This window comes from Molothrus aeneus, chromosome 1, assembly GCF_037042795.1.
Source record: "Molothrus aeneus isolate 106 chromosome 1, BPBGC_Maene_1.0, whole genome shotgun sequence".
NCBI classification, from domain to species: Eukaryota; Metazoa; Chordata; class Aves; order Passeriformes; family Icteridae; genus Molothrus; species Molothrus aeneus.
Window position 1 is genome coordinate 130902189 of NC_089646.1, and position 27570 is coordinate 130929758.

The 27570-nt window shown below is 42.2% G+C and overlaps 1 protein-coding gene across 1 annotated transcript in view; it reads right to left on the minus strand.

Moving 5' to 3' along the window:
• LAPTM4B (lysosomal protein transmembrane 4 beta) overlaps positions 1-27570 on the minus strand; it is a 59700-nt gene that overhangs the window by 27994 nt on the left and 4136 nt on the right. Inside the window, exons 2-4 of the mRNA XM_066547800.1 lie at positions 13731-13842; positions 6626-6699; positions 5900-6022 (exon numbers count right to left, since the gene is read on the minus strand). Coding sequence (XP_066403897.1) covers positions 5900-6022; positions 6626-6699; positions 13731-13842 — 309 coding nt within the window. The remainder of the gene's footprint in view (positions 1-5899; positions 6023-6625; positions 6700-13730; positions 13843-27570) is intronic.

Here is a 27570-nt window from a genome sequence, read left to right on the forward strand (position 1 = left end):
GGGCAGGGTGTGCTGCCCTGCAGTGCCTGGTCTTCCCTTATATCAGCACCAGTGTTTCAGCAAATATCTCAGCAAAGCCAGGAGAGCACATGAGGAACAAATCCTGAGGTTTGTCCCATTCAGGCTCAGCTTTCTGACTCTGTCCTGAAGAGATGAGAGGCGTAGGCAGCCCCAGTGAGTCAGTGGGTGCTGCACCCACGCCATGGTCACCCCCACACACAGGTGCCTGGGAGATCTTGGTGCAGGATGTGAAAATGAAAGTCAGTCTCTTCTGGAACTTCCAGGTTTCCTGTGTGGGAGACAAAGCTTTCAGTTCTCTGATGGATAGCCCAGGAGCATTGGGTCAGCATGGAAGAAACCCCTTTGGCTTCTTTTGCTAACTGGGCTGGGCCGGCCTATGAGCACTCTGATCTCAACTACAAACCCCTCCAGTGCTGTAGGAAAAGCAATTTATGACAGCTGAACCTTTGGCAAAGAAGCAGGAAAGATGGTAGGAAGCATCTCAACTGGCTGCAGTCACACAGGGTACAGGGACCACACTGGAACTGGTGCCATTAGGCAGCCCTTGGGGTCCCATCCCATGGCTGCAACTGTTCCCAAAATCTCATGAATTCCCACAGAAAACAGGTACCAAGAGTGGTTCAGATGAATCAGACCAATGGTCTTCACTGACTGTAATGATGAATTTAAATATTGATGTGGATACATGAGGTGGGACAAGAAATTCTGCTCCTGTCTTGGGAGTTTGCTCTCCGGTGGGAAGACCAATAGCTGGAATCCTGCTGCTGAGAAGGTTCCAGGCACCAGGCTCGGTGCTGAAACTTCCAGAAAAAGATCAGTGTCAGATGTTGTGCAAGGCTTGATGAAGCTGTGACTGAAATACATCTGGGTGGGAAAAACTAAACCTATCATTGGAAATACAGGAGTGATTTTGGAGCAGAACATGACGAAATTTTCTATACAAACAAAAGGTAGTTGCAATGGTGTTGCACTGGCAAGCTAAAGTCATAATTAAAGTGTCATTTATAATCTTGTCATGGATATGGAGAGGGCTGTGTGCATAATAATATACCTGATACAGTTCTAATTTAAAAAAATACTTCTTATGCATATCAAAGCCCTATTAGACACTTTAAAAGACTCTAAAATGTCCATGGAAAGTACATTTCTGCTGCATTGGTATCATACAAACACACAAAAAGAATAAAATGACAAAGGCTAAAGCCATTTCTCATTCCCTCAGCCTGCTTTCATGACCTTTCATGTCTTACTTCCCCTTGGATCACAAAAAATCCACTTTAAAATACAATGTAGATTGTCATTCCAAGTTACAATCTTACAAGTATTGAAACTTACAACAGTGAAAGAAAACAGCAACGTCTCCGTAGAGTTTGTAAAGCTCTGCTGTGAAGTTAGTGGTACTTCTTAGGAATTATAAAATGGCATTAAAAATGTCAGAAAGGATATTTTGGTGTTAAGCTTTAATTTATAGGAAAAATTTCTTTAGGTTAATCTCTTTTATGTCCTCTAGGCATTTCTCCATAAATTTAAAAGCATGACTGATACCACCTGAATTGTCAGGCAGCAGCATTGCAGGCAGTCCCACAGTAAAGCTACTTAGTATACTTTGAAATTTTGTTCAGATGAACTGTCATAGTCCTGCACTTTGATTAGAAAAAGTTTGCATAACTCAGTTGCAGACCAGCCTGTTCTACACCTCTACTTCAATCATTTCATATGCTGTTACCACATGACAGAAGATAAAGTGTTTAGTTGGAAGGCTTTAAAATGCCCATATATCAAAGATTTAGTGGGGTTAAACAAAAGAAATGTGCTTTAGGTCAAACTGCTTTAGACCTCTGCTTAGAGCAAGAACTAGAATGATTTTTATTTTACACATGTTGAATTTGCTGTATGCAAAAGTTTTTGCTTTTTACATGACAATGATAATGACCAAGATATCCAGTGTAACTCTTAGAAACTTTGATCACACAATCAACACAAAACTTAACTAAATGCAAAACTTGTAACATTTACTCATTTTACATGACCCTTCAGGCTAAGATGCTCTTGCAATCCATGGCAATTAAGTAGCACATCTGAGTGCAGCTGGGTATCAAAAGGCAACAAGAAGTTTCCAAAGACACCGTTCCTGGTAAAGAAGAAGCCAGTATAGACTGATGTTACCAAACACCTGTGAGCACTATTGCAACATTTTCAGCTACGGCCCTGACCAGCTCATTGATATGTGATCATCATCTTGCTAAAAGTAGGTGGAGAGTTTCACAGCAGCTGTAACTCATCACCCACACACTGACATCTGGCAGATGTAAAAGTAACCATAGTATGATACCAAAGTAACTATATAACAATACCAGGTAATAGTGAAGTAGAAATGGTTAAAGAAACAGGGTTTTTCTGACCTTAGAGCAAACAAAAAGTTCTTCTGAGACTGCTAAATGTATTCTGTTACCAAATGCAAACTTTCTTCCAGATATTCAATAATGGATTTGAAGAACAGTTGGGATTTTTTATTTACCTTATGGAGCTGTGCCCCCTAAAATATCATTTCCCAAATGCAAAGCAGTTTTAGAGGAACAGAATCTGTAAGAATGCCAGGAAGAAACACAGTCCTTGTTCCTGCCACCCTGGCAGACCACTGCAAAGGGGGTGAGGGCAAGACAACCCCAGGGTTTAGGGTTTGCAAACCATCAGGAGGGATCACACCTGAATGGCACTACATTCGTGGTGTAATTGCTTGCATTGATTTTCACCTTGTCACATGTCTGAGTATCTGGTAAGGGTGGATGTGCCCTTCACATCTCCCCTCTGCTCCTGCCCACTCAGACAGATGTACCTACTCTGAACCAAATGTAACAACCTTATGCCAACAGATGTAGCCCTTCCAGGTAAAGGGACAAGGGCCTCCAGTTGAGCCACATGTGCTTGGGACCACAGCTAAGACACAGGAGGCATAATCAGCTTCAAAGCAGATGCAGAACAGCTTCAAAACTTTTTTGAACAGGTGACATTAACTGTACAAAATTCATCACAGCTCTTGGTAGCTTTTCCCCATCACTAATCTCCGGCATAAATGATAAAATACAAACTAATCCTTGTTTCTAAATTAACTTGGACTAGCTTCCAGCTGCTCATTAGCATTATGCCTTACATCTAATTTAAACAGCATTTTAATACCTCATTATTTTGCATATGAAAGCTCTAATGGCACTACCTCTTGGTCTTCTTTCTCAGTAAATGAAGCAGGAAAAGCTGATTGTCTCTCATCATACTACAATATATCCAGCTTTTATGTAAATTTTTTTAGGAACCTTCCTGCTTGTTCTCTGACTTTCAAGCATTGTTTTTTTTTACAAACAGTCTCCATAAACAGATGAAGGAAATCCACACTACTGACAGAGAAGGGAAGTCTCCTCTCCCTTACTATTAATTGCTCCTTTTTCTGTCCACAGATCACAAGAGCAATTTTTGCAAACAGCAGAACAACCTAGGGACTCTAGTTTTGGCATGTAAATCCCTAGGCTGCTTACAGGGTCACCGCATCCCAGGCACAGCTGGCAAACTGTATGCTCATCTGTATTGCTCAGGCTTTTACATTTCTTTGCATTTATCTCTGTAGCCACTGAAATTAGTGGCTGAACTCAAGTTCTCAGGCAGTCTAGCTCAGTGTCAGCCAAGGGTTTCATTAGAAGTGAATTTGCTGGGAAAAGTCACGAGTACTGCCAGTGGGAAATGCAGAGATGTGCTCACTCTGGGCAGTGCAGGGGAGGGGCTTCCAGAGGATGACACAGAACAGCCAGATTATATTCCTGCTCACAGCCTCCCACCAAAGGACTCAATCCCTCCAGACAATGAGCCTGGAGAAGCTCTCCCACGGCTGACATCAGCTTTTGTGAAGTGCCTCTCGGGGTCCAACATTATTAATGGAAGTCAGGAGGAGCATGAAATCTACTGCTGATTGCTGGAGACCTTCCTCTACTGAAAATAGAAACTCACTGGCAGATGATCAGCTTGACCACAACCCTGTGCAGTGTGCCAGCTACCCTCTCCTAAGCCATGTGATACATCCTGTATTGATCTGGTGCTTTATTGTTGCTCTGAGCATCATGCTGCAAAGCCAAACATCTCATCAAAGCCCATTATGCCCCTGCCCATCTTTATTGATGGAGTCAGTAATCTTGTCAGTGAAGGAAAATGAGCTTGCCTGCAGGACTGATTTCTCATGAAACTGTGCTGGCAGTCATTAATAAATTTTTTCTGGTCTAATCCATTATCAATTGACTGTCCTCTCAGCCCCAGCCCTTCTGCTTGGTAGCAATGTCAGGCTAATCAGCCTATAATTATCCTGGAAATCCCCCTTGCCCTTTGGAGCACTGACAGTTTAGCACTCCTGAAGACCTGTGGCATTTCATTATCAGTCCAGAATATAATTTACAGCAGCAAGACAAAGATGTGTGCAACCAAAGATTCAGCACTCCAGAGCAGCAGTACAGATCACAGAGTGCTCTGCTGCACCAAATCCCTTCCAAGACCTGCTCTTTCTATTTCTGCTACAGAAGGACCTGTTATTTTTTTATCTGCAAGGAAATAAAGGGATTTTTTAGCACACTTTTCAAGAGGAACAGTTGGTCTTTGCCCTTCCAGTGAGTCAGCTCCAAATGCAGCACCAGATTTTCAGCAGAAGAGCAGAGGCTTTTAAGTGAACATTGACCAGCCTGTTTTTGCCCCCATCCTGTTCTTGCACAGTGACCAAGACTGAGTAAAATCTGGTTACAACTCATGCTCTGGGAGGTGGGGGGAGTTCTGCAGCCACACAGATGCTTGTGCTGCCAGAAGAGCAGGGCTGGCACCGATGCAGCAGCAAGGGTCTGTAGGCAAAGGACAGGCAGCAAGGCTCCAGCAGTGGCAGTGCCAGCTGTAGCACTCCCAAACCATGGCTCTAATTTGCTCTTTTCCACTCATATCTCTGAGAACTTTTTGACTTATGCCTCTGCTTCTCTTCCAATGCACCATCAGCTGTGAATGCAGGTGGGTGTTAAATAAGATGAAGGATAACAGGCTCCTGATACATCCCAGCTCTCACTGGCATGACACATTGCCTCTTCCTGCAGATTTGTGTGGCTACTTATCTGCCTGCTGGTTCTCATTACCTGTTATTTATACTGGCCAGCTTTCCATCCACACAACAAAGTTCACAGCCAAGTTAATCTGTATTCAGGTTCTCAAGGCAGATTTTCAGAGACATTTGCAGCACTGGCTTCTCCAGAGCTCTGTGACTCCACGTGAACCCTGCTGGATGTGGGACGTGCTCCTGTGATGAGACAGAGGCTGGTGGGCTCTTGTCTTTGCTCTTGGGGGTTGTGATCATATCTTCTACACTTATGCAATACTGGCCAGGGATGTTTGGCCAAAGCAGAATGAGAAGGGAGACTCTAAATGTCCCTAGGACAGAATCCAAAATATTTTCTAGAAAAACAAAACCTACACTCAGTCAAACTCCTGCCTATTTAAATGTGTTATAGCTACCAAATAAATTAAAAGGAGCAATAAAATATCCTTGAAAGAGTACCAAAAATAAGCCATATATGAACACAATAACGCTGAATGCAAAAGCAATTATTCATCATCCATGTCTTGAAATATGAGTCTCACTCTAAATGAGTGCTAGAGCTTTCACATCATTGCAAAATCTGAGCTTTTCACAAATATTGTAATTAGCAATGTAGCCTTGCAAGGATGTTGAATTCAGTCTGGCAAGGACTGAAAGAACTTCTCAAGGACTGTATGAGAAGGATACCACTGGCTAGAAATACAGGGCAGAAACTCCACCTTATAAAGGTTTTTCCCCCCAAAGGTCTGTGAACATCAAGGGATTTACCAGCTGGCGGAGGTAGTCCTGAATTGTGCTGGGATAGACGAGTACACTGATGGCAACCAACGTGTTGAGGGCAAAGTCAAAGATCTGGTAACAGAAGAAAGGGATGATCCAAGCTGCATGTTGCTAAAAAGAAAATAAATTAGAAGCTCATCAGCCATAAGTTAAAATAGAGGAATATGTCTTTCTAGAGGAATCTAAGAAATATTTGACATTATGGAGTATTAAATCAGCTAAAAGAAATATGACATTCAGCCAAGAGGTTTGGCCAAGGCAATCTGGCTGCTTTACTGCAGTCATATGTGCAGTGCAACTCCCACAACTCGTTACATTAGGAGATTCAGAAACCACACAATACTTTTCCTTTCTAATTAATAGGATTAATGTTGGAACAAACCACAGGCTTGGGAGGTGAATAGGAAAAAATTCCCTTAACTTTGATAGGTACAAGATTCAGTTCACTGAATTCACCTTTTGCCCAGAGCTCACTCATATTTGAAACTGCAGACAATCAACACAACTGCAGCAGGGGGCCCTGGGGAACCACTGATCTAAGCAATCAGTTCTGCTGCCTCTTCAACTTCTTTTCCCTCTCCCAGTTTTCAGCTAAGCAAGTAAAAAAGCAATTGTTAGAAAAGAGTTTTCTTAATTTTGTTTCTATGGAGTTGTGTGGTTCACTGTATTCATGTCTTCCCCAAATGTAATGAATTACCAAATGTAATGAATTACCTTATATGCACCATATGTAGCCATTGCACAGATCAGAATCATGAGGAGAGAAATTGCAGTGGCAATGCACATATCTGGAAAAGAAACACAACACATCAATGATTGAAGGCAAATTCAGAGCCTGGTTCAGTTATTTTACCACCTCCCTTGTGCAGAGCATCTCAAAGGGCAGGGTGGGAGATGGGTGGAGATGGGGTCAGGTGCATTGTTCAGGCATTGCTGGAGGAAATCTCTGGCTTTTGAGGGGAACCTCCTAAATACAAGAAGCACAGACAGTGCTTCTATCTGTTCAAGCCTGCAGCATTACACTGTGCTGACACTTACACTGACACTGTGCAAACCACTACAGCCTCTATAAGACAATGGAGATGAATGGTCTAGTTTTTATATGGGTTTTCAAAAATCAGAAGCAGTTTTGACAGGACTGTTTTACTGGTGGTGCTGATATCTGTAGTGAGAATGTGTCTGCTTTTCTGCACTCCAGATTGTTTCTTCACCAACAGCTGCTGCATACCATTGCTCATATATCTCTGTACTGGAAAAGGAGCAAAACTGGCAGATAAAGTCATCTTAGCAGAAATAACATCTTGAAAAATTTCATTTCAACCAATAATACTACAGAGATATATTTATTAATGGAAATGTATAACTGTCAGGAAAGGTAAAGCAGTAAAGGAAGGAAAACATTCTATTCTTTAAAGTTTTGATTGGAGGAATTACAGGACTCCTATCTTTTTATTCTACTGCTGACCAGCTTTCAATTAACTTTTTATTTGATTTAAGAAGTTCCTAAGCCATGAACAGTTGGAAGGAGATCCTGGTGGAAAAAATCACATTTGGTCTTTTCATATGCACCTCCCTAGGTATCGGTACAGATCACCGTCAGGAGATCAGAAGTGAATTTCTGAACTTGACCTTACAGTGAGTTTGGGAGTGCAGTGGAACATTGTGCCTTTTTTCTGAGGTCAAGCCAGTGCTTGAGGTACATAGCACATGGCTTTAGAGATCCCACTCTGTTGGTATCTGTGAGGTACATGCTGTTCACATTGCTGTCACCAGGTGTGTTTAAACCACCTGCCTTGATGAGGTATGTGGAGGAGCTCTGAGATGCACAAACACACCACAGTGTTCAGGATGTTCACTACCCTGACTTTGGAACCATTCAAAGTGTAAAGATGGCATCATTTCACCACAGAACTGCCACAACATCTAACTCCAGCACATGATGAGGGGCATGGAACAGTCCTCAACTCAACTCAACCCTGGATGCATCAAAATCAGATCCTGGGTACGTGTCCTGGAGCCTTCACCCAAGTCTCTGAAAGGATCTGGCAGCTGTGGACAGGTCTCACCTGCCACCACCAGGAAGCAGTGCAGGCTCAGCCAGGTGATGGCTGAGGAGGAAGGACAGGCACCAAGTCTGGTCTGTCATTATTTCCAGCCTACCAGAATGATCATCCATGTAGAGAACAAAAGACCCAGTCCTTGATCCTGCTGTGCCTGAGGGAGCACAAACTTTGCCCTAGATAGCACCAATCCAGATTTCTGCATGCAGAGAGGAACCTGAGACCTGTGAAGCTGGAGGGAAAATGAGCAAGAGGAGACTGCTGCTGGCAGGTGAGGACATGTCCAGAGCTGCTTGTGTTCTCTGGCTCCTTGGGCACTGCACCTACCAACAGCAGGATTAAGGACTTCAGAACCCAGGTTTCCCCTTTTTCAGAACACTGCCCGTGTCCTAGGTTTCAGGATTCTTGTTCTCTCCCTCTTGCCCCCAAAGTTTGTCCTTGTGATTGCACAGGAACTCAAATGCCACAGAAAAAGTCCTATGGCAGGTACTTCCTAATTTAATGGATTAAATTTGAAGGATAAAGTGCCCTTTCCTAGCACTTGGAGGAGCACATTCAAACCACTGTGGTCTGATGAGGCCCTGGAGCACAGACATCCTTTCTCACAGTAGAAATGCTTGAATCTTTGTCTTATTGTCAAAGTCAGCATGTCTCACCCAGGAGAGGGGCCTGCAGTCAGCAGTGAGTTTAGCTCACCCTGGTGCTCCCTCCCTGTTGCCTCCACAGTGGCTTTGTCCAGCTCAGCTCATGGGTGCTACACGATGCCATGGGAGGCAGCTGGGCTCCCTGCTCATCATTCAGGAGGGAATGACAGATCAGTCATTCCAAACTGCTCTTCAAAGGCACCTCCTTCTCCTCTTAGAATGTGTAGAGAATCCAGACAACCAGTGCAGTGTTTGAGCTGCATTACCTCGACCAGTTTCTAGGTTTTTAGGAGCTGTAAAGGCTGTGCTGTGCCTGTTAGAAGTGATCTGAATTCTGCCCTCAAGAGGAAGAAGTATCCACAAAATATACCTCTACTAATAAAAGGTACTGCAGCCTCTTAAGACACTTCTGGTTGTGTGGCCATTTACTCTGGCTGCCTACACAGATCCTGTGAAATCAAAATTATTTTGAATAGACCAGGTACACTTAAGGTAATGAAAGAAAAGAAGTGAAAATTGCTGCTGTAGCCACAAACCTCAATTGAACCTCTTGTAAAAGAGGCTCATGGATCAATATTTTGATTCTGACCATCCATTTGGAGGCACTGTTTATGCATTTGTTCTTGATCCCAACCACCTACTCCCTGCACCTGGGGGGAAGCTGCTGTCATTGTCATTTGCAGCAGATGCAGGAGTCACAGGTTCCACTTTGCTGGTGACCATGGCAGTACTGGTTCAGAGCCAGAGCCCAGCAAACTGTGATGAGCTTGACATTGAAGATCTGGTCTGACACACTCCTGCTCCCTGTCTCCAGTGTCTCCCTAACTGTGCTCCACCATGCCAAGTTCCCAGTTGGCTCAAGCTAGTTCTTTCTCATTTAAGGCTTCATTGGGTTTTTTGAGCTGTGTCAGCTTCAATTAATCCAAGTGAAACTAGATATGCAGCACATTAAATGAGAAACTGACAGGGTGTGTGATTTTTTTTCCAGCCACGCTGTGCTTTCTATGGCTAGAAGGGCTGCACTTGGACTGCTGAAGGGGTTATCCAGCCTGTTTGTCCTAGATGGCTTTCTGAGTTTTCTCCTTGGGTTTAAAGAAACCAGTTGAGTTTTTTTCTCCTTGGGTTTAAAGAAACCAGTTGAGTTTTTAAATTCTTATACCTTGCAGTGACATCCTACTTTCCTGCCTCTCTGGAGAGAAGATGCTGCTGGGGCTGGGCAGAGCTGCTGCCATGGGGTACCTGTGTGCACAGCAAGCTGCAGCTTGAGCTCCCTCAAATCACCTCAAAAGTATTTCCTTGCCTTCTCCTCTCCTCTTGCAGAGGTGGGTGCTGCAGGGACAGGGAGGAGCAGCCAGCAAGGCCAGTCCCTGTGTGTGGAGTGATGGAGACCTCAAATCCTCATCACCTGCCCCAGCCCTGGCGTTAATCACTGGCCCTCAGCTTTGAGAGCAGGGGCCAGAAAGCTGCAGATGAGCAGCCTGCAGTCCTCTCTCAGTCCACTCTCCCAGCCTTATTTATCCAAGAGCCTCCTGACTGCCAGCTAAGGATTACTGCCTTGCTCTCTCCTGCAGGCTGCTTGTGCAAGCTTGATGCCACTGCTGCCAGCCACCAGGCAGCCCCCTGGGTCACAACCTGCACAGCAGCAGCATTTTCTCCCTGGGAAAGAGAGGAGGGCAATGAGAAGGAAAGAGTATTCTGCACCTTTGAGCCCAGCACATTTACTCTAGAGTATAAAATTAGAGGGGAAGATGCTGCCCTGAGTATCTTATACTGGGAAGGGATTTAGTTTTTTGCCCCTCCCTATATCTGGGACTTGTACTACATAAGAGGTGTTGATGGACTGGGACAGGAATGTACCTACTCTACCACTTCCATTTATCCCCCAGCAGAAGTCCAAGCCTGCTGTCTGTAGATTTCTTTATAAAGTTTTTCTATTTGAAGTAATATTTTCAAGTCCTGGGTGCATGTCATTGAGCAGAGAGACCCTCACATTATTGTCCCCTGTCCTGAGATGTCTGCCTGTCTTGTCTGCCCATCCCAGGACAGGGACATGGGCAGATTTTGACCTAAGTTGATGATATCAGTGTCAAAGTTCCCCTCAGTTTCTGTAGGATATGCAGAGGATTTCAATCCTTGCTGTCATATGGCCTGTGAAGTATCACACACACATCTCTGACACTTTGGCAGCCATAAATAAAACCAAGCAACACCCACTGCTTGTTTGGGCTGTTGACATGTCAGGATGATGATCTGTGTGTCTGAAGAAGCTGAGCAGAAGGCTCAGGCAAAACCCTCTGGGAAGTAAAAATGAATTATAGGGCTTTTCCATCTCCTGCTCTGAGATTATTAGTCTTTTAACAGCAGCAGTATTGCATAGAGCAGCTCACACATTTTTAATTTTTCCTAGTCCAGCTTCTAAACTCCCTCAGGAAATAATAAAAAGAAAGATGACACTAAATGGGCTCAGCTGATTATCCAGCACAGGAGGAAGCCCAGCATTTTACCAGGTTCAGAGATGTACATCTTGGGGAGCCACACAAACCACACACACTGGTGTGCACAGCAAGCTGCAGCTTGAGCAGCTTGTTCCTTCCAGTACCTCCCTCTGCCACACGGGTACGTCTTGGCAGAATTTCTTCCCCCTTGCTTCCTTTTCTAGAATAGAAGGGAAAATAAATAGCCTAGAGCTTTTTTTCTAAGTGTTCAGGTAAATCCTTTCTCTGACTAATCAAACAGGTACTTTGGAGCCTCTGGTAATGCCCTTGGAACCACACTAAATCCTGGGATTAGAACTGATGTTGCACTGGTATTTCCAAGCAGTTTGCACCAGACTGGCTGTGACTCTGCAGGTGGCAGGAATTTTTCCCACTGCTGGAACAGAAAATTGAGAATTCTCCATAAACCAGGCACAGCTAGAAATAAATCTGAATATGAATACTGGGGGAATCCTGGTTTCTTAGAAGTCAAGGGAAACCTGTCATTAACTTCATTTGACTACTGTGACACAGCTGATAAGTTTTTTTTGAGATGATGTTTTCAGATCTTTTATGAGGGATCCTCTTACAGAAGAGAGAGGAAGGGAGTGACGAATTTTACATGTAAACTCTGTGTCTGCATTTTTTTATTGTTTGCTATTGATAGGAGGATCAGCAGGAATGAGAATAATGGCTATCAGTGTTTGTGTCATTATTATTTGTCAACAGAAGTACATACAGATAACAACTTTGGGACCTTCTTTAGAATAAAACATTATGTATCTTCCTGTATTTCATACACATGGTTTTGGTGCATAGAGCTAACCTGGAAAACACTGCTTCAAAAAAGATAAATAAAAGTAGGAAAAGAGAAGAGTATGTGGAAGTTTTTCTGATGATTTATCTCATAATAAAACATTTCATTACATTTGAACAAATACAGTCATGCTTAAAGAATAGAAAAAAGAAATTATCTCCTGCCAGCTATTTCCAGTAACCATAAAAGTCAGTAGCTTGACTCAACTGCCTTTACTCAGTAAGGCACCAAACCAGAGGGAGTCAAAGAATAAAAGGAGACATTAATTCAAGTGTTCATTCGTAATTTAACTGCCTGTGAAATGTTCCCTTTACCAAATGGAAATGAGGTTGCTTGGCCCATAAGCCATCCTTTCACAGTCTTGCAGGGTTCACTTCAGAACCCTTGATAAAAATATACAGAAAATACAATTTTCAAGTGTAGATGGAAATCCCCAATGTACTTTATCTGACAGCTACTGCATTACAAAACAGAATTACAATTTGAAAGCCTTGGGCACTGGCAGGCCTCTGATGTCAGCTATATAAAACCACACTGACAGACAGTTATTACCAAGGTTAATCTCTGAGAATTAGGACAAGGCAGTCAGTTTTAATATGTCAGAATCAGCTAGGAGCCCATCTGTATCTACTATGGTCCTTACTTTCTTAAATCCAGTTATATAAAAAGATTTTTAGTCAGAAGTTGTCGGTGGGTTTTCAATGAAGACACAATAAAGTTGCAATCACCCCTTATCATTAATTCAGTGTAGAGCCTCAAGGCATATCTGCATAAAGACCTTGTGGAAATAAGCATGCCTTCAATGATACCCAGCATCTCTGACACAACAATGGGCAATTTTTTTTTCTCATGTGTGGGGCTATTGCTTCTCCTACAGACATTTTTATTGACTTCAGTAGGAATGAGAAAAGGACTTAGAACCTTTAGCTGTGGATGGGGGGATTCTGAGCAGAAAGACACCAGGGTGACTAGCAACAGACCTTGTTTCAGACTACTATGAGAAATGTTGAATGTAACCATCTTGTGAGCAGAAATGAAAATAAACAGACATTTTTATCAAAATCAGGTGGAGGGAAAACTTTACTCAATATGAATTAATTAAATCAACACACCACCAAATAATTTGGAAAAGTTATGGAACAAGGAAACATTCTCAAAGGACAAGAGTTTTTTGTAGGAGACATAAATGGCCTAGCTTGCCCTTCTCTAAAACCATATTAAAGATTTTCTATGATGCCTTTCAGTAAGAGAAGGAATTGCTCTGTGTTATTGCTAATATGCCTGTGACTGTACAGTTGATATTTGCATTTGCATCTATTTGAGCAGGTTTGTGCAAGTCATGCCAGATGCACAGGGGGTGCATGAACACATCCAGCACGAAGGAACACACTCAGCTGTCTGAACAGCAGCGTGGCTCTTGTGCATGTGCAGGCACTTGGGATGTGGTGCTGCAAGATGCAGAGACTCCATATCTCCCTCTGGCCTGCAAAATTCCCCTGGGGATATCTCCCTCTGGCCTGCAAAATTCCCCTGGGGATTTCAGCACCATGCTCAGGGATACATCTCCCTGCCAAGGGCTGGCTCTGCCCCTGCCAAGTCAGGACACAGCAGAGCAGATGGATTGATTACTAATAGGTAGGTGGCAGATAAGGTCACTACTAGGAAACAAGTTTAAACTGTAACATGACACCTTTCACAATAAAAATGCATCTGCAAGATACAGAGGTGAAGCAATAATTAAAAGGACAGTAATTACTGAAATGATAGGACAGTTACATAAATGCTGCAGCAATGAGTGCTAGTAATTAGGGAATTTGTACTTACTGGCATCATCCATAAATTCAAATTCACCCCCTAATTCAGCACTAGTCAGGTGGTACTGGTCAGGATCAGTCAGGGCACTCAGCAGAATCAGCAAGACCACCGAATTTATAATCTACAGAGAGGAAAAAAGGAAAAGGATCAGTCTGTGAAAGTAATCCATGAAAAACCTCTGGGAAGCACATACCCACCATGTTTCACACCAGCTGATAGAGACTATTTTCCAACTGTACAACCGTAGTATTTAACTAACACTGTAATTAATTTCTTTAAGTTGGTAAACAGGACTTACTTCTTCCCTCAGCAGCAGCATGAAAATTAAACAAAATGTAGATTGCCTCTTTTCATTCTGACTCTATTCCACACCAGAAAAGTTACTGCTGCTCTTTCAGACTATAAAACATGTTATCACATCCACCAGTCCTTTTGAAATTATTACAAATGGGTGCTGTCATCAAGGACTATCAGCATGGCAGAACCAGAATTGAGGACAGACCCTGTTAAACTGCTAGATGACCAAAGAGGAGCTCAATTACTGGAAAGGGCTGTGTTTTAAGAGGCCACAAGTGAGGTGCTGGTTCAGGTGAGCTGCTAAATGAGGAGGCCTGGGGGGGTGGCAATGTGAGCCCCGTGTCTGATGCTCACATTCCTTTGTCATATGGCACAGATGGACATTCACAACCACCAAGGCCTTGGCTATGAAATGCAGTAAGTGAATTAAATGCCAAGAATATCAAGTGATCCAGCAGAAGCGGATTGTCAACCATCAGCTATGGACAGATTGGAGAGGTAGCCAAGAGCTGTATTTTAAAACAAATCTGAACAAAATGCTCATATTGCTTTGAAGTGAAGAGAGCTAATTGCAGAAAAGAAGATTACTCAGCACGAAATAATACAGCCAGGCTAAAAGCTTATTCTACAGAACTAGGAAGATAACTGGTGAAGAAGAAAATGGAAAGAAGAAAGCTGAAAACAGTACGCTTGGAAAGATGGATTTCATTGCTTTGGTTCTCACTTCAAAGTCATCCTAATCTGATCACAGGTTACTAGCAGCAACAAGAAGGTGTAGGTGTAGCACAGGTTATTTCAAGACATAACAGGCTAGAGAATTTCTCAGGTGAGATAAATCCTTTTTGATAGGTAAATTCCATCAAGTCCAGCTGATACCAGATCTGTTAGCAATCTTTGAAAACTGCTGAGAATAGATTGAGTTCACAAGACAAGATAAGAGCAAGCACAGTTTATGCAATTTCAAAGCAGGAAGGTCATGTAATGAATTTCTAGATAGACTGTGAGAACAAAATAAGAAGAGATAATCAAGCAGTCTTCCCATTAACACTTCAAATTTGTATGGTGACAATCACCACGGGCTTGTCAAGGACAAACTGTGAGTAATTTATCTGTTTTTCCTTCTCTGACAGACCAAGAGGCCTTATGGATAGGGATCGGGCAGAAGCAGTAGATAACATCTCTGCATCTTAGCTCCCTTTTTGACATTTTGAGATTCTCACAAATGAGCATGGAAAACCTGGTTTGGTTGGATGCGCAGGAAGGTGAATGCCCTGCCAGCTGGATAACTGTACTGAAAGAACAGCTGTGACAGATTTAAGGCCTCACAGCCAGCAAAGATATATTGATTGGGATTTTCCAGTATCATTGAGAGACTTGTTAAGTCACTCGTAACCTCTACCTTTCTCTAATTTGCAGACAAGTTGTAAGCACTTTGTGAAATAAGATTTCAATTATTTTGACCAACTAGAGCAGAATTCAGACAACAGAGCACAATTCAGCACCAAAAAGCATAGAGAAACACATTTGTGAAGAACTTCAGAAGAAGTTGAGGCAAAACCACTGAGTAAGTGACAACTGCTCAGAAAGGAGTCTGAGTATGGCAGTGAATTAACTGAACACAACTCAGTGGAATCCCATAAGCTCAGCTTTGTGACTACATGGTGCTGGGCAGTGCTGTAGAAACCTGGGCATTAGATACATAAACTATCTTCCCACTTGCCCTCCATGGGCTCTGCAGAAAGGATTCAAAGTCCTTCTAAAACGTACAAGGAAAAACCCTGGGGAGGATCCTGCATCAGAACAGAGGGCAGTGAGACATCTGGAATGTAGGACAGGTAGGGAAAAACCAGGGGTTGCTTAGCAAGGAAAAGGTAGGGGGAGGTGCTCTCAGTCTTTTATGAGCAGAAAGGTGGGGGGAAAGAACAAGGCAACAGATCCACTGGGTAAACAGATCTGAATTATAGCAAAAGAAAATTTAAGTTAGACAGTGTGGTGAACAATAAGAAAAGAAGCAGATAGAGATTGTCTGGAGGGGGTTAGAGATTGTCATTACTGCATTTTTACATAGAATAGTTAAATAATTTTGTGTGGGGAATGCTGTAGCATGGTCTTGTCTTTCTCTTGGTTTGGAGATATCAGGTGACTATCAAAATTCAAAGTACATTCCATAAATCTTACTGGGTTTTAACATCATGTATAACTCCATATCACAACTTAGTTCTTGTTTTATACTCCTTTGTGGAAAGCTAGAAGATATAAGCCAGGAATAAATGTTACCTAAGAAGACTACTCAAAATATCCAAGCAATCAGAAACCATAAATGCATAGAGTGTTGCTATTTAAAGACATATTTTTGGGTACAGATATAGCCATGAAAATTCATAAAATACTGACCTACACACTCTACTTTCTCCTTATGGATATGTCCTGATTCAGATTATGTGATTGTCAGCATTGCCTTAAATTCTGTATAAGACATAGGTGGTGTTTGCCTGATCTGAAGTCTGCTGCAGTCAGTAGGAATCTCTCTAATGCTCTTTAGTGCATTACTTTTCTGTTCTATCAGTTTGTTCTCTTGAGATGCTCATAATCACCCGAGCACTTTCCAGCTGTGCTGTCAGCAGTGCAAGTGAAATACACCACGTGTTTGTTTGCTCCCTCTTTCTCCCAGAAATGTGTGCACGGTTGGGTGTATTGTGTTCATTAGGGTTTTCCTTTTGCTTTGAAAGTGATGTGACTGTTGAATTTTGAAAAATGCTCTAATGCATAAATTCTGTCTGTCTAAAAACTTCTTGATGTAATGTTTTCCAAGGACACACAATCAAGGACAAGAGCATAAAAAATTATTCCCTGTTGGTATATGTAGTTAGTATGAGAGTTGAAATCTCCATTCTAGGAAAAGAATTTTGATAGGGCCAAAATTTCCTTCAAGATGTTTTACCTTTCTTCAGCAACAAATAGTGTAACAACCAATCAGCAATGCTTAGAAAGCATTTTAATCATGCAAACTTGCAGGAAGCTGCTAAACCCTGTACCTTCCCAGTGAGACACTCTGTCCTCCTTTCATGGATGGAGAAACTGAAACGTGTCCATGGCCATACAGCAGTGGGGTTGCAGCAGGATGCTCTCCCTGGAATGGGGTAAAATAACTTGAGCAGTGTCCTCTTTCCAAGCTGTCAGTGGTAAACAAAGAAGGGGCATTCATGCTGCCTTTGGTGCTGAACAATGGCTGAAGCCAAGTCTGACTCAATCCCGAAGTTAAACACTCTGATAATGAGATGAAAATGTGGCAGACCTGCAAAAATACCTGGACAAAGGAACAAACGAGTGCCACTGCTGATAGTTTATCTAAAGCTCTGAGCTGACACAGCTGGCCTGGAGACACAATGGCTGACAGACAATCACCCAGCTCCAAATTGAACAGCAGGGCCTTCTACCACACTCCTTCCTGCAGTGCATGTGTGGGGACCTCTCCCTTGAGTGGGGATGCCCTTCAAGGTTACCTTTCAAGGCTGAGTGAAAGAAACTGGCCCTTGGTCACTGATATGGGTGGGTAATATCAATCTGTTAATAACAATTAAATATCAATTCATTTTTCTTGCTAGCTTTAATACAATTGTTTCAATATTGCTTCATGGTGTACTATAATAGTTGTTATATCTCCTATACTGTGTTATAGTATCTAATAATATACTATGTTATAGTATATAATAATTCTGGTTAAGATAGTTTTGTCTAATCATTATTATAATAAAACCATTATATTTATTTATTTAAACATATCTGGTCTGCTGTCCTTTATCCTGTGGGACAAAGTTGTATAAAGGATCAGTTATACCTATATAATCCTTTAGACATAAACCGTTGATGAAGTTTGGGGTTAAGACTGGATCCAGCCATACCAAGACTCCTCTAGGAGGAGTTTAAAAAGCAAGGGGATCCTTTCTACACCCTGTAACTCAACAGGAGGGTTTCTTTAATAAACTTTATCTGAAGCTCCCACTCTGCCCATGACAGGTGCTCATTAAGAATAAAATGCAAGACTTTGCACTATCAAGTCAGAACTGTGACCACAGGGTCCTACAGCTGATAGCACCCAGTGCTGCCAGGGGCTCAGGAGAGGAGCTCCAGGGACACTCACAGCCTTATCTGACCTGCACAGCCCCAACCTGAGCCTCTCCACACCCCTGCCCATGGCCCAGGACCCCATCCAGGGCAGCCTGGGGTCTCTGTCCCAGTGGTACAAGACATGCCAGTGCCCAGCCATGCTCCCTGGGAGGACCCTGCAGAGGCAGGCTGCAGCTTGTCTCCAGCTGTGGCCCTGGCCCCAGCCCTCTTTGCTTTTGGTTGGCCCCCCTGGTTTATCCCCTGCCCTGCTGGGGCTGGTGGTGATCAGATCACTTCTGGGCTCAGTCCCTGCAGGATGGTGTCCAGAGTGCCCTAACAACACACTGGACAAAGGACCTACAGAAAATCCTAAAAATGCCCAACTGTGCCCTTATTCTGATATGGAAATAAAATAATTATCTTTAAAAAATCCAAAATCTTACTTTTCTGGGAGCCAGATGGAATAACATCCACTTTTTTTAATCAATGAAGGGGAGGAAAATAACAAATAATGCTTTATAGAAAATAATAAATAATGCTTTATAGAAACCACAAAATGTATGAAGCCAAGGGGAAAGAGTAAATATTGTGGAAGAGACATCCAGATATTGGAGCAGTAACTGGAGTTCCTGCTGTGGGCTTATAAAACATAATTTCAGATTTGAGTAGAAGACACTTTAAACAGCAAGAGCTGTGTGAGGAAGGTGCATGCAGGCATGAGCAGGAGCAGGAGCAGGTGACGAGACTGGGACTGACCACCAGCCACCAATGCTGCTTCCACCTGCACTGTGACAAAGAACCAGCAGATTAGGGACAATGTGAGGCAGTTCTGCTGGAGAGGATGTCCAGTGTTTAGGATGCAAGGACACAACCTCATGTCTTCCACAGAAAGCACCCAGCAATTATAAATTATATAAGGCATGAAAATTTCAGACTTCTACAGCCAATAAGTCACCTTTTCTCCATGTCATTGGTTACAGAGGTCAGCAGTGAACTCTGGTGACCCACGGGAATAAAATGCAGCAGAGCAGTGTCAGAAACCACTGCAGCAACAGGTGACCAGAAAACAAATATCACTATCATTTCAGACCTTTTGTAGAAGTGCAGCTGCATGCTATCTATCCAGGCTTATCTAAAATAAAATTAGTTCCAGTAGCTCCTAAGAGCATGCCATTAACACCAATCTACTGATGATGCCTAATTCAAGCAGACAGAGAAATGCTTTGGCCAGCAACTTACACAAATGTCTGTAAACACTGAAAGAATGGAGTTACAATGGCTTGCCAGGAGCTACAATGGCTTTCAGTCAAGAGTCAAAATAAAATAGCTTTGTTAAAGGAGTTTAGAAGAAGAAATATTATGCTCACTTTAAATCAATACACTGCATTAAAAACAGAGTGATGTTTCTATTGAAGTCTACAGGTTCCCATCTACAAATATTCTACTGCAGCTCTCCCAAGGCTTTCTAATGCAGTGAAGAGAGATACCTATATTTACAGGAAAAAAGAAGAGCTCCCCCCAGCTTTATTTCTGTTGAGGGTTCAATATATAACTGAATCCATGCATGTAGCAGTCTGAGTGTTAGGGGTGGTGAAAGATGTTTATACAGTTTTAATTCTGTGACTGCTTTCAGCCTCACTGAACTCAAGAGAGATCCACTTAAGCACTCTCCTTAAATCTCAGCATTGGTGGTGAACTAACTCCTTGCCTGTGCCCCTTTTTACAGTTCCAGAGCTGCTTTCATGACACTGGGAAGCCCTGTAATATGTAGGAACTGGCACATGGAGTTCTAGCATATTTTTAGTATCTCACAAAACTGGCATGGTTTAGTTTGTTGTCCTCTACAGAGATACTAAGGAAGCAAATTGCCAAGGACATTAATTTTAGCAGTAAGAAATCCTAAAGATTTTTAGTAAAACTTAAGAAAATCTCAAGCAGAACCCCTGTACCCACTTCTCTGTCTCCAAAAAACTCTGTTCTTTACAGAAATGATAGAAACCAAACGTCAGTCTTAAACTACTTTTGCTCCTTGAAACTAAACAGAAGAGTATTTTCCAGCACTTGGATATTTGAAGTCAGTATCACTATCAGAAAAAGTAAGAATGAATGGAAAATGTCTATTTAAGAATCTCAATGTCTAATTCTCCCTATCTACCTTTCCCTTTTCACTAGGCATGTTCTTTGCATATTTTCATTTTTTCTTTAGGCATAGAAGATCTTAATAAAATCAAGAACACTTTTGTTCATCAAAAGGACAAAAGAACTCTAAGGAACTCAAAAAGGAAAAAAAAAAACAGGGTCAGGATTTAACTAGCTCATGGTAGATTTGCACTATCTGGGGTGCATTTCCCAAACTTCTCTGTTAGTGTGGATAATGAATTAGGGTTTATTGTCCCATATAGGAAGATTTTTCTGTCCGTTCTCTGTCTCCCTGTTAGGCAAAGTTTTGTGTTTGTAAGTGTTCATTGGGGGCTTTTTCTGAGCTCTGACTGAAGAAGAAACAAGGAGGCAATTTCATCAATAAAGGTTTTAAGCTGAGTGCCGTGAAGAGCAGGCAAATAGCACATAAGGAACAAGAAACAAGACGTCCCTTCTGTGTACCCATGTTTCTTGACAAGTCTCCCAGCAGTGATTCAATCCCTTTCCCTCTGGGGGCACAGGAGCTACATCTGAGCACGGCACAGCCATGGTGTGAACTCCAGGAGAGGAGGAGCAGGAGAACCCTGGCTGTCAGAGTAGACATCTCTCTCTTTTTCCTGCTGTGTAAGCCTTCTGCTTCATGCTAATGAAAATGTTTCAACTTTCCAGTGCCTGGGGACAAGCTGCAGATGTGTTAGTGATGCACAGCTTAATGAGCGGTCCAAGTTAGAAACCCAGACACCCTCAACTTTCATCCTATCTTTTCATCCAATAGAGCAAAACAGCCTGAACAGAAACAGAGAGAGGGACACTTGAACCTGGGTTAAAAGGGAATCCTTCACTCCTCTGACCAGTGAAGCTCATTATCAGGCATTATTACTGAAGCCAAAAGGTTGAAGGAATTCAGAAAAAAATGATTTATTTACTAAAAGGAAATGCAAGTGTTTAGTCATATCACAAAAGATCTGAAAAACAAAATATAAACCTTCCTGCTTCAGGTGACTGCCCAACCTTAACACTACAGGATAATAAAAGAAAATGTTGTCCCTGAACAAGCTGTTCTTTCTCTCTGTGTGGTTTCTCAAAGCATGGTTCTAGCTGCTATCTGAAATACTGCACTGGAAGAGGAAGAGCATTAGTCAGATCAGAAGTAGCAATTAGGATTTTATATTCTTTAATTTGGAGAAGTTAGGGTAGAGTCTGTAATTCTTGTCACTATTTTTCCATACTACTTAGGGGAAGGCAAAGAATCATCCAGGCAGGCTCAGATTAGCAAATTACAAAGTCCATATTATAGAGAGCATATAATAGAAAGCTGCATAAAATATTTCAATCAGCTTTTATATACACAATTTCAGCTTTGATTGCTATGACACTCAACACTGAACTTTAAAGACTATGCTGATTCAATTGATATAGGAAGTCCAGAATAATTTACCAGCACTCTTCTATACAAATGACTCAACTACTGCCTACTGCCAATCTTTTAATAAGCATAAAACCCAAACCACAAGAAGTCTGTTATTAGTGAAATATGGTAATGCTTAAATTTATTTAAAAAAAAATAGATGGACAGATTGTGCAATATGCACATGAGAGGTTTCTGCCTCCCTAGAGATAGAGTTTAGTTTGTTATATACTTGTGAGAGACTGAAATGTTATGGTTTGTGGCTTAGATATTGTTATGAAGGACTTTTTGCCCATTAGGGCAAAACTGTATAAAGAAGCTGCAACCACCAAGGCCTTCCTCTCCCTGAAGATGTTTCCTGAGGGTAACTTGGGACTGTGAGTTAAGCTGCCTAAGGGACCTTGGGATAAGATAAAGGTGACACTACTGTTCAATCATCTCAGGTCTAGGGAGAAGGAGACAGACTGAGGGAGAATGAAGTGTCCTCCAGAAGGCCTAACCCAGCAGCTGTCCTGAACATCACCTCTGGCTGGGATTGAGGTGGGGGAGGCCATAGCCCACAGACTCATCTGCTGAGTCTGCACAGACTCCCCCCAACCAAGGGGGCAGGAGGAGAGTTTTGGGTGTGTGGCATAAACCAGAGACAGTGAACACCCATCCTCCCCTACACCAACCCCACAGGGCACAGCCATGGGAAATTCACAAGAGGCAACTGAGGGGGTGCCATAATCCATCAAGGACCCCCCAGAGGGCTCCCAGGCTTATTCCTGAGTCCTTGCAGCAGAGCCCTGCATGGGATGCAGTGATGCAACTGCTCCAGAGCCTGTGGCAAGAGACTGTGTCACACTTGTTCCTGCAGGGGAGCTCCCTGGGCATTCCCAGCTGCCCTGAGTGCACATTAACCCACTGAACTCTGTGTTTTGAGGGACCCTCACCACCAAGGAGACCAGAAGAACAGGATAAATAGGACACTATCAGGATCCATGGAGTGGTGATATTTTCCCCTTAATCTGTCTCTCTGTCATGCTCTTCTCCCCCCTCCTTTTCTATTTCCTTCTATCGCTTTCTACCTCCTATTTGCTGTTAAATAAAATCCATACTACTGACTTTGGCATATGGTCTTGCTTGCATTTTAATTTGGGTAGAGTCATTTCTTTCATAATTTTAATAACAGAATTGTAACACCATTTAATCTTAGTCCTTCCCTGGTTTAAGGAAATAAGATATTTGTATACAAATTTATCAGTGGAGTCTTTGTTGCTTTTCCATTTTATTTAATGCAAGTTGAACCTGTACCTAAGGAAAGTCCTGAAAATGACTGCTGAGGTCTTCTGCCCAGCAAGACCTCTAGGGAAATATTTATGGAGAAACATAATCACATATACAATTATATCATTGCCAGATCAACTCACAATTTCTCCTAAAGGTCATCTTGGTCCAGGATGCAGTGGAGAACTAGCAGAAAATTGGTATGCAATAAAACCTTATTAGAAAAAGAGTTGTTCAGGTGGGATTTGCTTGGTTTCTGCATTTCTCCTTGAGTTCCAAAAATGCATGTTTGAGCCTCGCAGCTGACTGAAAGCTTGAGGGCAGACCTGCTGAAGTGTGACTGTGATATGAGCTGTGGCAGGTCCCAGAGATCCAGACTTTGGTGAGGCCTTGGGACAGAGGATGGGCCAGGCAGCATCGCTGTAGCTGCTACTCCGTGGCCCTGGCCAGCACTTTGTGTGTCCGACAGCAGCCCACAGTGCTGTCTGTGCTCAGAGTCCCCTCCACCCTCCTGGACTTGGCCACTGCACTGCTGAGGACTGTGCTTTGCTTTGGAGAGACACAAACAAACACTTCATTAAAAAAAAAAACTAACAAAAACCAGCACCAAAACACACGAAATCTATGATCCATTATTCTTATGTAGCCACCACAGGCAGTATCCAGAGAAGCCATACAAGTGACTGCACCCTTAGAGCACTCTGCAGCCCAAGGCAGAGATTTAGTCATGCAAGGAAGAAGTGGAAGGATGGTACAGTACAGATAATTACAGAAATAGTAAAGAACATGATCACTTGTATCCTGTCTGGCTGGCCACAGCTGTTTCACTGTTGGGAAATGCATCTCTCCAAGGTGAAAATCTCCCACAAATCTGTGTTTCTGCCAAAAGCATTTGTCTTGTCTGTTTTAAGCAGCTTAATATATCTCTGGATAGAACAAGACCTTGCTCAGCACATGCCAGCAACAAAATGAAAAGCAGGCACAGCACTCTCAAAACCCCTTTCAAGGCTGAGTACCAGGATAACAATAGTTAGAGCTGACTACAGACACCTGAAAAAGAGCTGACCCTCAGGAGGTCCAGGAACAGTGTGCTAGGCTCAAGTCCATATTAATCTTCAGGGATGCCTTCCTGGCAATTCACCTCACACTGACCAGGAGCACTCTCTGACACCTTCAGACACAAGTGTGGGTTTTTGCTTCTTATTCTGCTGTTTGGAGATTTGGGACTTTAAACCTCCAGCCCTGCTTGAGAACAGCACAGAAAAGGCCCTGCACATCTTCAAGCCTCGGCCACTTTAAACTTGCAGAGTTTTACAGTCAAAGCACAAGCCTCACAATAAAACAAAGAGAAAAAGAAAGCAATCAAGGAAATTAATTCCTGGCTATTTTACAACATCCGTTCCATATGTCCAAGAATATATAAGACTAATTGCATTTTCACTGACGTCAGTCTAATCAACGATCAGTTTAGGAAGCTTAATGTGTTCTCCTCTGGCTCACTAGGAGATACATATTAACCTTCAACAGAACTTCCAAACACATTTTACTTGATTAATGTAATACCTCCTTTCCTTTCTATAAATATATTCATGATTTTTTGTATAAAAACCCAAATGTAATTACAGCATACTGAACTCTTAATGGGATTCTTTCCTTCAACAAGCATTTATGTAAACTTTGCTCCTCTTACAACCAACCATCTGTTTTCTCACTGAAAGGAATTTATTATCCAATTGAAGGCCTTAATAAGAAAAAATGGGTATTTTACAAAGGTTTGCAGTTTCTGAGGTGATAATTGTATTGATTACATGAGACAACTGTGTGATTATCAAAACAGCTGATGCAGATTATCAGCTGTCATTGCAATGATTACATACTCCATGAAATATCCTACTGTGGTATTTGGGGATATAAGAAAAACTGCCTGTGTGAGGGGATTAGAGCTTAAAGACATTTTCATAAATCCTTGTGTTGTGTCACAGACTAATAAACATTTCAGTAAGTGCAAGAGCTGCCCAAAAGACATTTCCAAGAAATTTTGTCCCTCCAATAAGTTAAAAGGTTTTTGCAAGAAAAAACAATTTTAATAAATGTTTTAATGTCATACTGATGTATGACAGAGTCTGGGACAGACTAATAAAATACTGCTTCTACTTCTTTCTACAGCACAGGAAACACACAAGTACGGGGTTTTTTCCACCTAGAGCAGAAAGCACAGGTAAAACTTGGGATATGGCATACCAATGAACCCATCTTTTGTTCAGATAACCTTTTTGGCCTGCTCAGGGATGGATTCTGTCACACACAGGTAAGTGATTAGGCTCTTTGCAAGCTATTTTATTGATTGTGCCATTTAAATTCCTCCCATGCTGTCCTTTATTTTGCAATTTGACTGAAGAGGGCCTGAAGCATGAATTGGAGAAAAAAGATGGGATAAGGTCCTGCACTGCAGGAACCAGGGCCTGTGCACAGCACAAAAGAGTTCTTTAAGAAGTTATCCTGATGCCACTCTTGAAGCTAATAGATATTAAATTATTTAATAATGTATCTCTAGAGAAGTTACAGTCAGAATATGGTTATTGAGAAGGTCCTTCAAATAAGATCATTTTGTTCATGCTAATGATCATCATTGGTCTTTATTTTTGCTATGACATACATAAAATTCATACATGTGCTTTCAGTTTGTTAAGTAAATAACATGCAGGGCCTGAGCAGGTATTTGTGTGCAGAATCAGTAATTTTTTTTCCCTCTGGTCTTGAAGATAATGAAATGGATGTGATCCAGTCCAAGAGCACATACCCTGAACTCCTTTGACTCCAGTCTCAGCTGGATATTCAACACGTACATCAATCATCAGGGAAGCCTTTAAAAGTAAGATTAATATTCTCCTCTATTCATAATGAATTCCAAGTTTTCTCTCCACTCTCCACAACAGCAAGCATGTGCATAGGAAGAGTCTATTGAGTTACTGGGGAATGTTACTGTTTTTTTTCCATGATCTTGTCTTTCGTCTTATGAAGTACACACAATAGAAAAACTAATGATCATTTTATAGACATGGCACTTGGGACATAAATATTTAATCAATTCAGCCATTTCTATTAGGAGAATTGGGAGTCTCATGTATTTTGACATTATGACACCTTCAGTTGCTAGTGGAGAAATTTCCCGTACTGCTGACACTATGTCTCCTACCAAGGGATGGGAATTAGGAATGTCATTGGCATCACCCAGCTCTTTCCCCTGAATATACAGCCCAGGTCTTGGCCATGGAGAGGAAACACCTGGTGAATTCACAGCAGGCCCCATTCTGCAGGAATCCCTTCCCCAGGGCCAGCAGTACTGGGCTGTCAGTGGAGGTGGTAAAGGTGCAGGATAATCCCACCCAACCCCAGCTATATCCCACTGGGACAACACTGGAAGAGACATCCCTGGGTGATGTGGAGGAACTGAGCCTTCAGTGAGCTGGCTACTATGGCCCTTCATACAGACATAAAGTTGAAAATCCTTTCTTTTTAGCCCACTTCATTCCATATAAAGCTAATTTTCTAAGTAAAACATAAGGCCTCATATCTGTATTCATGAAAATTCCCACAACCTGACACTGAGATAGCACATCAGGCTTTCTGATTGTGTCATTTTGCTCTTTTCACAACTTCAGTTCTTTTTTCAGTTTTCAAAATCTCCTGATTTTCCCAGGTTTAAAAATAATCAAGAACTTCTTCTTAGAATTTCTTTCTTTTCCCTAAAAAGGCCTTCACAACCTGTTCAAGGGACCCTCAGTCACAACTGTCTGGTGATGTGAGTAATCTCAGACAGTGTAAAGCTTGCAGGAGAGTGGATGGAGCAGCTTGGAAGGCTCCAGTGCAGGGATATTTTGTTTACATGAGCAGTCACTGCTGATCTCTACCCCCTGCCAAGTAAGCCAAGATTACTGAAATCTTCTAACTGGTATTTGAGCACATTGCCATACATGCTGTTTTGCATGAGGCTTGAAAAATGCCAGGACATAAATGTGGCCTAGTCACAAAATATATATTTTCACTCTCCTTTTGACATCAGATCAAGTTCACTCTACCAGTCCTGTAAGGGATTCAACCTTAAATCAGTGAGACCATAGCCCATCGTGCTTTTCTTTTCCTTTGCAATATAAGTCTACTACCAGTATATTTTTTCATCATTAGGATTCAATCCTTTTACTAAAAGATGACTGGGACAGAGATAGATATTAGACATGCTTTCAACAGTATATTCAAAAAAATCCAGAACTGAAATGTCACAACCAGCAATTCACACCGAGCTTTCCACAAATAGCAGCTCAAACATTTAACCCACCTTAGCTAAAAACTTCAGCTTGCTCTATTTATGTTCTTACTGCACATCCTTCAGTGAGAGCCACACGACTCGATACCCTGTGGTTATAAAAGGTTCTCAGCCTCCCATTAGTTTTTATTTTTAGCCCCTCACTGTCAGGATCTCCGGGAGGGCAGCGGCTCCCCAGGCATGGCAATGGTGAACGCACAGCACACCCCATTCTGCAAGAATCCTTGCCCAGGGCCAGCAGCACTGCACTGGCACTGGAGGTACTAAAGGTGATGTTGCAGGGTCCTGGGGGGCTGTGGGACCAC